At 39.5% G+C, this 12430-nt stretch overlaps 1 protein-coding gene across 1 annotated transcript; it reads left to right on the plus strand.

Moving 5' to 3' along the window:
- Nucleotides 1-351: 351 nt before the first annotated feature.
- Nucleotides 352-9136, plus strand: LOC308165507 (vesicular glutamate transporter 2.1; the record flags this gene model as incomplete). Its single annotated transcript, XM_080539658.1, has 12 exons — nucleotides 352-437; nucleotides 2037-2292; nucleotides 2729-2847; nucleotides 3813-3927; nucleotides 5241-5328; nucleotides 5620-5706; nucleotides 6903-7045; nucleotides 7141-7290; nucleotides 7950-8082; nucleotides 8291-8401; nucleotides 8564-8691; nucleotides 8804-9136. 12 exons carry the CDS (start codon nucleotides 352-354, stop codon nucleotides 9134-9136), a joined length of 1749 nt encoding a protein of 582 aa, XP_080395784.1.
- Nucleotides 9137-12430: the final 3294 nt, after the last annotated feature.

Genomic DNA, 12430 nt, shown 5'->3' on the forward strand with positions numbered 1-12430 from the left:
TCAAGCCCTCGATTCTTTGGTTAACACTGACTGGATCTTTACAAGATGGCACTGAATGGATGTACAGTACGCAAGGCAGAAGAGGACTTATTAAACGACTGTTTTGTGACTGTGAAACCTAACCCTATCAGATTGGTCGCATAATTGAGAAAGCCACACAAACGTTTCTCCCCCCCCCCCCCCCCCCCGTCAGCTCCTTCCTAATACCTCTGGCATTGCATAAAAAAATCTCGATTTATTTTTTCACAGAGGCACATTATTCTGATCAACATCTTAACAATATGTTCAGTATTTTTATACTACAACTCGTTATCGTAGGATCATAGAATTCGAGTGGAGAATAAATTGGATATGGAGCCGGTAAAGGAGCGAGCTTTCCCCCCCACTAAAGAGGGGTTGAAGAATTTTGCGGGAAAAACCCTTGGGCATCTGCACAGGTAATCAGTATAATGCTACCATCTTATCTAGTATTCACCTCTGATTATTGAAATATTTTTTGAAAATCAAAAAATTGGACATCAACCATATAAAGTGTTTAAAAAGTATCCCACATTCAGCCGATGCAAGTGTGAATTGACTGTCTTAAACACATCTAGACAATTGTGCATGAATTCTGTTGCCATAATACATTCACGACAGATAACAGCGTAAGATGAATTATGAACAGGAAGTGCATGGACAAAAAAGAAAAGAAAGAAAAAAAAGTCAGAGTTGAATATTTAAGGATCAAATATTTCCCCTGAGACTCCCCCCTCCGCCCGCAGTTGTGGCTGTTTTTAATAATTAATGAAACAGAACGAGTCGTGACACAGGGTCGAGGAATATCTGTTACATTATGTATTAATCACTATTAACCAAGATCGATATGTTTGATATCAACTGTCCTACTCTATTCTTTATGGTTCTTTTATATGGGTCTTCTTTGGCATCTGTAAAATTGTTCTCAATTGATGAAAAGCGTAATCCGAAAATAATGTTTCTGACCGGATAGTCTCAAACGTCGATTCTAATAATAATAGTCGATTCGAATAATTTACCATAGATTATAATGATTTCAAAAAGTTACAACGACATGAATTAAAAAGCAGAATAGCCTTTAATAAATGCCTGCTTCATCACAATGTAGCTGACTAAACGTTTTCTCCAGACTGATGTTTACAATGCACTACATTTTAACATAATACATTTAAATTGCAATTCTAATTCAAGTATGACTTGACTTATGACTTGTAATGATTTGTGTTGGTGTTTAGACAAGTGTGTAGGCTATTAATTTCAATGTTCTAATTCCCAGTGGTTGTACGTGTCAACCATTTCACTCAGTTGCATGCCATGATACGTCACACAATACAACGAGGACTGTGTTGGTTATACATGTTTTGCCCTTTTTTTTAAAGATCCATTAGATTTGTCTTTCTTACAAAATCAGTAGTTTCGAAACTTGACTTTATTACATTTAATTAGTTACCTGAGTTCTTTAATCCGACTCAGGCCTATAGGCCAAATGTAGCCTAAATGTAAATGTGTATGATGCTGTGTAGTGCTGCAATGCGGTATGAGGGTAATTTTATTGTCTTCGTTAGAAGTCAATTGAGCAGGAAAAAATTATTCTATGGAAATATTCACAAAACATGCATGGCCTGCATGGCCTCTCCCTCTCACCTCATAGTGTCCTCAAATTCTATTGTAAAGGACTATCGCAGCAATACTATTGTTGAATGACAATTCATTAATGAAAAAGAGAGAGAAACGGTGGTGCTTATGTAGGCTAATAGTTTTGTATTAAAGCCTATAAATGCATTTGTCTAGTAGAGATTTATATTTTTAAACAATTGTGGTTCTGATGAATTCCTTAAAACGTGCAATGAAAGTGGCCTGCACGAAGAGGTATTTTAGGCCTTCCCTGTGCAAAATGTAACGAAAATTCCCCAATTTTCCAGTTTGTGGTTAAGTTAATGCTCTCCATTTGTTTCGTTATCAGCGACAATAACGTTGTTGGAAATTCTTTGAGAAATACGCCTTCTTGATTGGTGTAGGGTGTTGGAGAAACGTCAGCAAACAGGTGAGGGGATCGAACTGACGGAGGATGGGCGGCCCGCGGAGACACAGGAGAGGAAGACTCCTCTATGTGACTGCACGTGCTTCGGGCTTCCACGCCGCTACATCATCGCCATGATGAGTGGTCTCGGCTTTTGTATCTCCTTCGGCATCAGATGCAACTTGGGCGTGGCTATCGTGAGCATGGTCAATAACAGCACAATCCACCGAAACGGAAAGATCATCGTCGTAGAGGTGCCTATAGTTTCGTATAACGCAGTCCACGCCCATATCAACCTCCTATCACTTATATATTGTGCATCGTTTTGAAAATAACTTCGATCTGTGTCTTTGTTAAATGTAGATGATAATAATGTTGTTGAGAAAGAAATAGGTTAGGCCGACTCATAAAAACATGTTTTCGATAAGGTTGTTTGCCAAACATTGCACGCTTGTTGCCTGAAATGTTCCTGTAGAATGATTAACCAAACACCTTGCTAAAAAGGAAAATATGCTAACCACATGTTAACAATAGTCCATAAATCATGACGAGGCATAGGCCTATATCATTATTAGGCATAGCCCATACTAATTATAATTATACTTCTAATCATATTACTAGGCTATACTAAATATGATAGTTATGTGTTTGTAGGTTGATGTTTTGTGTTATTATTTCTTTTCATGAAAGAAAGCGAAGTTCAGCTGGGACCCTGAGACGGTGGGGATGATCCACGGTTCATTCTTCTGGGGATATATCGTCACGCAAATTCCAGGAGGGTATATTTGTTCCCGACTTGCAGCAAACAGGTATAGGCATAACTAACTGTCTCATTATGGAATGAGATTGTAACCATAACCAAATTCATACACACAAAAATAATAAGATGTTTTATTTTAGTTTTAGGATTATTTTGTGAAGTGAAATGTATTGTGAAGTGTCTGATCATACAACCATTGACCATTGGGCAGACATTTGCCAGAATGTCAGACCAGTGAATCAAATAGTGAGGATTAAGGAGGGGAGGCTGACTTTACTACAGATTGGGAATTTCATTGATGCCCGCAAGGCCTGCCTCCTCGTGTTAATGAGGTCCCACGGGACCACCTGTCTAATCCTTTACATTCGGAGGCATGACAATCAGCCATATTAATATAGGATATGTTGTGGGCATTGATGTCCAGATACCAGTTATATATATATATCACAGTGCTAACCAGTGACCAACAATTGTTGCTTTCAAATGACACATATTAAAGGCCTACGGAGAACTACAAATCGAAGATATGGGAACAGGGAAAATTGGAGCAAAAAAAAAAAAAATGCTCTTGTCTTGTATAGGCTAATTCAGCAGGGACCGTCTCGGGTCTTGTCAGCTGAGCACACAGACACCTTCTGCCTTACGCTGTCCTCACATCCTTATTAATTCACAGTAAACTGATCTTTAGTGGAAATGCATCCATTATGTTAGCAATGTATCTCGGCATTGTGTAGTCGGCAATAGGCTTTTTAATTAGGCCTGGCGGGTTTTTTCTTTATTATGTGATTATTATTACAATTTCAATATAAATAATTATAACGATATTACCTCAAGGAATAGGCTAATGTAGCCCAAGTAACACGCGGTTTTTACAGTTGATGAACAAAATATCTTTATTGATAGGAATCTGAACTCACCATAATATCTAACGTATGCAGTATGTTGTTGCATGTATTTAATGGAATGTTTCTACCAGTCTACAGGCACATTACAAAACGTTTTTTTTTTTTAAAGAGTTTTCGGGGCTGCCATCTTCCTCACGTCCATACTCAATATGTTCATCCCATCGGCTGCTCGAACGCATTATGGCTGTGTCATCATTGTTAGGATATTGCAAGGCCTTGTCGAGGTAAGCCTGAATGGTAAGACTGGATGTGGTGAATGTGTGGTTTTGGTATATGCTGATTTAGTGATTTAGTGAGTAGCCTTTTGTAGGCCTATATCTTGCTTGTTCTAGTGCTTCTATTGGCAACATGTCAGCATATAGTTACAATAACACAATTATTAATTGTCTGTCTAGAGATATGTACCTACCTAGCTGCCTCTTGTTTAAACATCCATTTCAGAGAGCTGGATTTGAGCTCCTCTCCAGTGAATGAGCAGGATACTCAATCCTCATTGGATGTCCCGATTGTGCGTCAGAACCGGAGAGTTCATTTGCAGACCGTACAAGTTTACTCTAGATCTTTTTTATGAGAGAACATGGTGTGGATAAGCATACGGGTCGGCAGCAGAGGTTTACATCACCATATCATGCACTAAAACATACATTTTAGTGGAAGCCTAAAATGCACCCCTCTTAAATGTCTAAATTCTGTCTGAATACAATTGTAGAAATCCTCTGCAAACAACCTGGAGCATGTGTTTTTGTGGGGAGGCTCTTTTAAACCTGACCATGAACAACATACCAGTGAGAGATGGAGCATTGTTCATGACAAGATAACAAAGAAAAAAAAACACATGATGTCATCCTTATGTCTCTCAAACGAAATTTGGAATGAAAGGGGTAGCCTAGTGATGATGTAGCCGTGAAAGGCCATTATCAGCCAGAGTATGAAGGTCATCCTTCCTTTATCCTTTTTGTTCTGTAGAATCCTGTTCTGAATGGAAACACATGGCCCTCCATGGAGCAGCAGCAGACTGTGTGCCAAGTGTATCGACTTATTACTGCAAATTAAACATTAGCATTTCAGGGTGTCTCCCGTAGCAAGCCCCATCAATTTGTGTCCATCAATACTTGATTGTGCACCACTTAGTGAGTAATGAAGATTTAATGGGTACAATTCTCATTTTGTAGCAAAGTGGGCATAGTCAGCTTGAATTTGTACAGACTCACACCTAACCCATTAATCTGTATTAGAAAGTTCAGCTCAGAAGCATTTTTTGTGATTAGATGCAATTGGTCTTGCAAGTCTTTGACTAATGGAAAACTGCTATTGTGTCAATGTTGTTATTGTGTTAGCAGTTTAATACTAAAATGATTGAAGTCCTATTTGGATTTGTAATTTGGTAATCAGCCCATACAGTATACATAGTCATTTGCAAAATGTTTGTATTACATCAGATTACCTGACGGAAATTAATGAGTGACTGAATTATATTAATCCGTCTGTTAGATCAACAGAGATTGCTATTGTTATTAACACACTTGTCTGCTCCCAGGGAGTGACCTACCCAGCCTGCCATGGAATCTGGAGTAGATGGGCTCCACCACTGGAGAGGAGCCGTCTAGCCACCACCTCTTTCTGTGGTAAATATAATGTAGCAGTAGCTTACAAACGACTGCACTGATAGTTATAACATGGATCTTTTAAAGGAATTTTGAAAACGAGAACACTTTAACACAGTCAATATGCTGATCTCAATTTGTTTTGATGGAACGGTAATACTGTAATTGTTTGTAAAATGTGGTAATCATTTCAGTGAAACATTGACCTGTTAAAACCTGCAATAAACGCTGTCAAAATGAATCACTTTCCTATAACTATTTACCTCTGCCTGGCTTGGACCTGGTCACTCATTGCATTTCTTTCCTTTGTAGGATCTTATGCTGGTGCCGTGATAGCTATGCCTCTAGCTGGGATCTTGGTACAATACTCTGGCTGGTCCTGTGTCTTCTATTTATATGGTGGGTTCATGTTGTTAATAGTAGTATATCTATTATAATCTAAAATATATTATAAAAGTACAAATAATATCAACAATCAATGTCCAAACTAACCTTGGCTCCCAAAGTTGAAATCTTGGCAAAGCGAGACAAAATACCTTTATTTATTTATGACATTTGGCTTCATTACGTGACTCCTCACATTTGTTTGACACCATACCTCATTCCATTCCATGGATTACAATGAGCCTGTCTACAACCCCAATTCCCAAAAAAGTTGGGACATTGTGTAAAACGTAAATAAAACAGAATGTGATAATTTGCTAATCCTTTTTTGACATATTTTCAATTGAATACAGTACAAAGACAATATATTTATTGTTTTACCTGATCAACTTCATAGATTTTTGTAAATATATGCTTATTCTGAATTTGATGCCAGCAACACCTTTCAAAAAAGTTTGGACAGAGGCAACAAAAGACTCGGAAAGATGAGGAATGCTCAAAAAACACCTGTTTGGAACATTCCACAGGTAAACAGGTTACTTGGAAACAGGTAACTGTCATGATTGAGTATAAAAGCAGCATCCCAGAAAGGTTCAGTCATTCACAAGCCAGGATGGGGCGAGGTTCACCACTTTATGAACAACTGCGTGGGCAAATAATCCAACAGTTTAAGAATAACATTTCTCAACATACAATTGCAAGGAATTTAGGGATTTCACCATCTACAGTCCATAATATCATCAAAAGAATCTGAGAATCCGTAGAAATCTCTGCACGTAAGGGGCAAGGCCGAAAACCAACATTCCTTCGATCCCTCAGGCGACACTGCATTAAAACCAACATCATTCTGTAATGGATATTATCACATGGGCTTGGGAGCACTTCAGAAAACCATTGTCAGTTAACACAGTTCGTCGCTGCATGTACAAATGCAAGTTAAGACTCGACGCAAAATGGAAAAGTGTGCTGTGGTGCACATTTCAAATTGTTTTTGGAAATCATGGACGGCGTGTCCTCTGGGCTAAAGAGGAAAAGGACCATCCAGATTGTTATCAGAGAAAAGTTCAAAAGCCAGCATCTGTGTTGGTATGGGAGGGTTGTTAGAGCCCATGGCATGTCCCAACTTTTTTGGAATTGGGGTTGTACCTCCATCAGCCTCCACTGACTTATTCATATCCTATTCTACCCCCACCTCCCCCTGTCTGTTACAGGATGCTTTGGAATCATCTGGTACATGTTCTGGATCTTAGTGTCGTATGAAAGCCCAGCAGTGCACCCAACCATCACTGAGGAGGAGAAGCGTTACATCGAGGAGAGCATCGGGGAGAGTGCCAACTTAATGGGTGCAGCTGAGGTCAGTCATCCTCTAGCCCTGCTTGGTTGTGCTACTGTATTTGTATGTGAACTGAACTCTACCTATCCAACTTATATGTTTTGTGTTTTCTGCAGAAATTCAAGACTCCATGGAGGAAGTTCTTCACCTCTATGCCTGTCTATGCAATTATCGTGGCCAACTTCTGCAGGAGCTGGACCTTCTACTTGCTTCTCATCAGCCAGCCGGCCTACTTTGAAGAAGTGTTCGGCTTTGAAATCAGCAAGGTAAACAAGTCACTCACAATGCCAAGCATCAATTGCTGCATTAAGTACCTGTGTTGGATTTCATTTTCCTGTTGGACATTGGTGTAAATGTCAACAAGACAGGAAACCCAGATAAATTCTAGGATTTGAATTGATCTGTGGCTCCCAGGGAGAGTAAGATGTATAAATCAAGCTGGTCTGACAGGTGCAATTCAAGTGGAGGTTGGATTCTTCGCCCCATGTGATTACTAAAGGTGAGTTATGGCTTGGGTGTGATATTGGAGTCAGAGGTTGAAGTACGTACAAAGATTTGTTCTGGGAGAATCGGTTTTCTGGATATCAAATCCTACAGCAGCTATCATAGAGTAGGTGGTAGGATTTAGAGGAAGGTAGTATCACTGTTATCTCCTACCTCTATTCTCTTAGTTGTTAACATTATACATATAAATCATTAAACACTCTGTTGTAATTACAGAATTACCCACAGGATAGTGCAACATCACTAGAGACACACAGACATTTAAAGGCGCATTTTGTGCATCATTATCTCAGAGGAAGCTGGTCAGAGGATGGGCTCATTCCATTACATGCATCCTCCTACAGTATGTCTACCTCCACCAGCCTCCCCTGCTGTATCTACATTCTAACCTTGCTGATGGTTATGGTCCATGTTTCCTCAGGTGGGAATGCTGTCAGCCCTCCCTCACCTTGTCATGACCATCATCGTCCCCATAGGGGGCCAGCTTGCTGACTACCTACGCACCAGAAACATATTATCTACCACAACCGTCAGGAAAATCATGAACTGCGGAGGTGAGAGTTATTCACCAATATAAACTACATGACAACAATTCAGAAATGTGTAATTTCATAATTTCACATTTTATGTGATTATGGTTATGTCATTCCATCATACAAAGAGAATAACAAATTCTGTTTCGGACACTTAAAATGTCTCAATCATGGTGATACACCGATGTATTCAGACATGACAAAGCTGTGACTGTGGTCTTGTTTGCAGGGTTTGGGATGGAGGCCACTCTGCTCTTAGTGGTTGGTTATTCTCACAGTAAGGGTATGGCTATCTCTTTCCTGGTTCTTGCTGTGGGTTTCAGCGGCTTTGCTATATCAGGTGAGTAACATTAAGCCCTGACTATTAGAAGTGGGATCTATTTGGGCCAAACATTCTTTCACACCTTTCTAATCTTTTCATATCATAAGATTTGAAATCAGTCACAACCACTGTTGATCTTAATATAAACCATTCTGTTAATATAAACCTGTCATTCTGTAGGTTTCAATGTCAATCATCTGGACATAGCTCCGCGGTATGCTAGCATCCTCATGGGCATATCTAATGGTGTGGGAACCCTGTCAGGGATGGTGTGCCCTCTTATAGTGGGGACTATGACGAAAAACAAGGTGAATATTCTGCTTTAGAAATGCAATTTGTTATTAATGACCTTTATAATTATTTTGGTTTACCACATATATACTGTATATTTAGACTGAAACATTTTACTTATCTGTCTAGACTCGAGAGGAGTGGCAGTATGTCTTCCTCGTCGCTGCCCTGGTGCATTATGGGGGCGTGATCTTCTATGGGATCTTTGCGTCTGGGGAGCAACAGCCATGGGCAGACCCAGAGCAGACCAGCGAGGAGAAGTGTGGCTTCATCGATGAGGACGAGCTGGCAGAGGAGACAGGTGACATCACACAGGGCTACGGTGCTATGGGAGCAGGGCCAGTCAAGAGCTATGGTGCCACCACCCAACTGAATGGAGGCTGGGCAGAGAGCTGGGAGAAGACTGAGGAGTATGTACAGGAGCCAGTCAGCCAGACCTATGCTGAGGGAGACTACTCTTAGACCAGAAATATATACACGTTTGCAGTAATGGTGAGTACACTCACAAAGAGAGAAATGCCATTGTTGTGTACACAAATTAACATAAATAGATATAATAATAAAAAAAGTTAAGCAATTCAAACTAGCACGTTATCAGTGTAAAGATATTTATAAAGTTAATCGCAATTCAGCGCAATCTTGAAGCGATTGAACATATTTCTCATCGCATCCATCTAGATTCTTCCTCACTCTTAGCAGGAAAATAGTAGGCCTATATTGTACTTCTAAGGCTCCCTAACCTCGTAACACTGTACTTGAACAACAAATTAGCCTTTTTTTTATTGCATAGGTTTAAACCTGGTCTGAAATACCACTCTGATTGCACTGATAATTTAAGTATTCAAAAACGAAATACTATTATATTTCTTCAATGTGTTTTATGTACTGTATATATACTGTTTCTGTGAGACTATTGTGGATTTGGGTCGTTGATCTGTGTGAACATTAATATAAAAGGCCATATTTTTAATGGACAGTACCTTTTCAGGGAGTTGTCTGCTTACAAAACAAGTCTTGTTCTTAAGCAAGGCCATACAATAAGAAAAGACTATAATTGTGTGTGTGTGTGTGTGTGTGTGTGTGTGTGTGTGTGTGTGTGTGTGTGTGTGTGTGTGTGTGTGTGTGTGCGTGTGAACTAAAATGTAGAATTTTAATGTGCGTTGTTGCATGAATTTGCTCAAATCAATGTTAAGATACAGCCTTTTCAAAGCCGATAGTCCTCATCTCTTTCACTGCTCTGTTTCTGGATATGTGTTTTATGTCATTACAGTGATAAAGTGAATGTTCATGATCAAGTTTTCGTATGAGAAATAAAATAATAGGAGTTTGAAAGGGAACATCCCCAGGCATTGTTTATTGAGCAACTGTGTTTGATGTGCATTGCAATAAACCCTGTGGTACAGTTGCTATCCATCACATTTCTGTTTTGCAACACATGCTTGCTGTATATACCTGTTTTTGGAGTCATGTGATGAACAACAATGTATGTTTGTATGAAATGACTGGTGTCAGGAAAAACGCATTTACAGTATGCTGCTTATAATGCAGGGACACTATTATAACATTTTGCCAGACTGGCATATCTGAACAAGTGAGTTTTGTGTTTTATTGATGTCTCCTGGTTGCTCTCATTGTCATCCCAGTGGTCGTTTTTTGAGTGTAAGGCATTTGTGCAATACCCTGCTGATTATATCTAGGTTTGAACAAAACATGTTCATGGTTGGAGTGCCTATTCCAACCTTGTTTCCTTTATTGTTTGCTATATGTAATGATGTATGAATTCTGCAAGGATATATATAATATTATATAAATACTTGTTTAAGATGACCAAAATATAGTATTCTGGCATTGAGCCATGTATAAATGTGATTTTATGGCTTCTAAAAAATATTGTGTTTAACAGAGAGTTTTGTTGATGTCAAAAAGTGTTATATACATGCTCATATTATTTTATAAAGCAATAACAAAATCAAAAGTATCTTTTACCTTTCCTTTCTCCCCATTCACAATGTCACCAAATATGTGTCCACATCAGACAAACGTATACATGGGTTGAGATCAAGGGAGGCTGGTGGAGATAGAAATCGCAGGATGAGCTAATTGTAATGTAAGTAATGGTATCAAGTTTCAAGTATCATTTTTTAATTTTTTATAATTGCTCATTCTGTTCCATGCATTACAGTGAGCCGTCCTCTGATTTCTACCTCCACCAGCCTCCACTGGTTGAGATAAGCTTCAGGGTCTTCCGAACAGAACATCTCACAGAGCATCTGAGGGTCTAAAGGTGCATTACTACTAACCTAGAGCTGAACTGTTTCATTGTTTCCACTGTTTCCACCTTCTCTAATCAATCCTGCATCTCCTCTTCTCACCACGTTGGTCATTAGTATCAGTGGATGTGTCTCCAGAGTCTAGGGGGACTGTTGAATTCTGTAGCACAGAGAGTGGTGAGCAGCAATCTGAAGGCTATTTGTGGAGATTACACTCAAATCCAGCTCACCTTAGAGGCACTTCTTCTTCTGAGAAAGAGGAATCTGGTCCTAGTCAGTCCTCTATAGAGGGTCTTATATTGTCTTTTCAAATAACGATGGTTGTTAAATCTCATTGCCTCTGTATTATGACCTCTACACCACAAGGCTATGGTCGATATCATGTCACATCACTGTAAAAGACCAAGCTATTGACCTACTGTATGTCCTGAAAAAATACAAATGACCTCAAACATACAATAAATGAATTACTAATGAATACTGTTTAACTTACCTTGAGTCCTGAACAGCCTCTTCTTTGTGTACTGTATACAGTACTGTATGTGTATATGTGTGAGTGCATCTTGAGTGTGTAAATATACTTTTTACCAAACAATGGTATGTACAGTATAGTGTATTAGTACTTCAACTTACTCTGTCAACTTCTCGCTTGATGTGCACTGATGTGGGCTCATAAGATAGATTCTGCATTAGACATAAACCAAAACAAATGTTCAATGGCAATGGACCAAAGACCAAGTGATAGATTGGATCTCTGTTGGTTATGCAATTGCTATTACAAACAGTTCATATAGGCTACCTTTATCTTAAATCAGGAGGCTTCAAATAACAACACAGACATCAACCTCATTTTTAATTTGGTGAAGTGAAGCAACAGCAGCAGCAAGGTGAACCCCAACAATATATTCTGTGGATATGTATCCCACAGTCACAGAGGGCCGCATTCACACTCTCTCTCATTGCACTTTTCTGCACATTAATTTGACAGGAAACACAATTGTGTCACCAGCCGCGTGGAACATGTTTTCTCATGGCTAACCAGCTGGAATGGTCATGGCTGCTGCCCCAGTGACATGCCTGTTAAGATAATTGGATAAACCATTTAAAATACCATTCACTACAAATGTACGGCTATGGCTAACAACAGTATGCACCTAAACGTGAATATGTTTGTTTTTGAGGTGTTTCGAGCTCTGTAGATTTAGCCTATGTTTGTGGGGTAGGGGTGTATGTAATACTGTGGATGTGCCAGTGGTGAGTGGTAGTCTGTCTGTGGGGCAGGTGCGCTTGAGGTCCTGAGGGACTGTAATTGGATGAGGCCTAGCCAGAATGACTATTTGATGACAGGGACTACACTATGCCCCTGGGACCTTGCCTGCATGTAATCATCCTCTTGATCCCCACACACCACTCTCCGGTACACAGCTTACACACATGCACACACACACACACACACACACACACACACACACACACACACACACAC

This window comes from Nansenia antarctica (assembly GCF_963989245.1).
Source record: "Nansenia antarctica genome assembly, chromosome: 9".
Classification (NCBI taxonomy): domain Eukaryota; kingdom Metazoa; phylum Chordata; class Actinopteri; order Argentiniformes; family Microstomatidae; genus Nansenia; species Nansenia antarctica.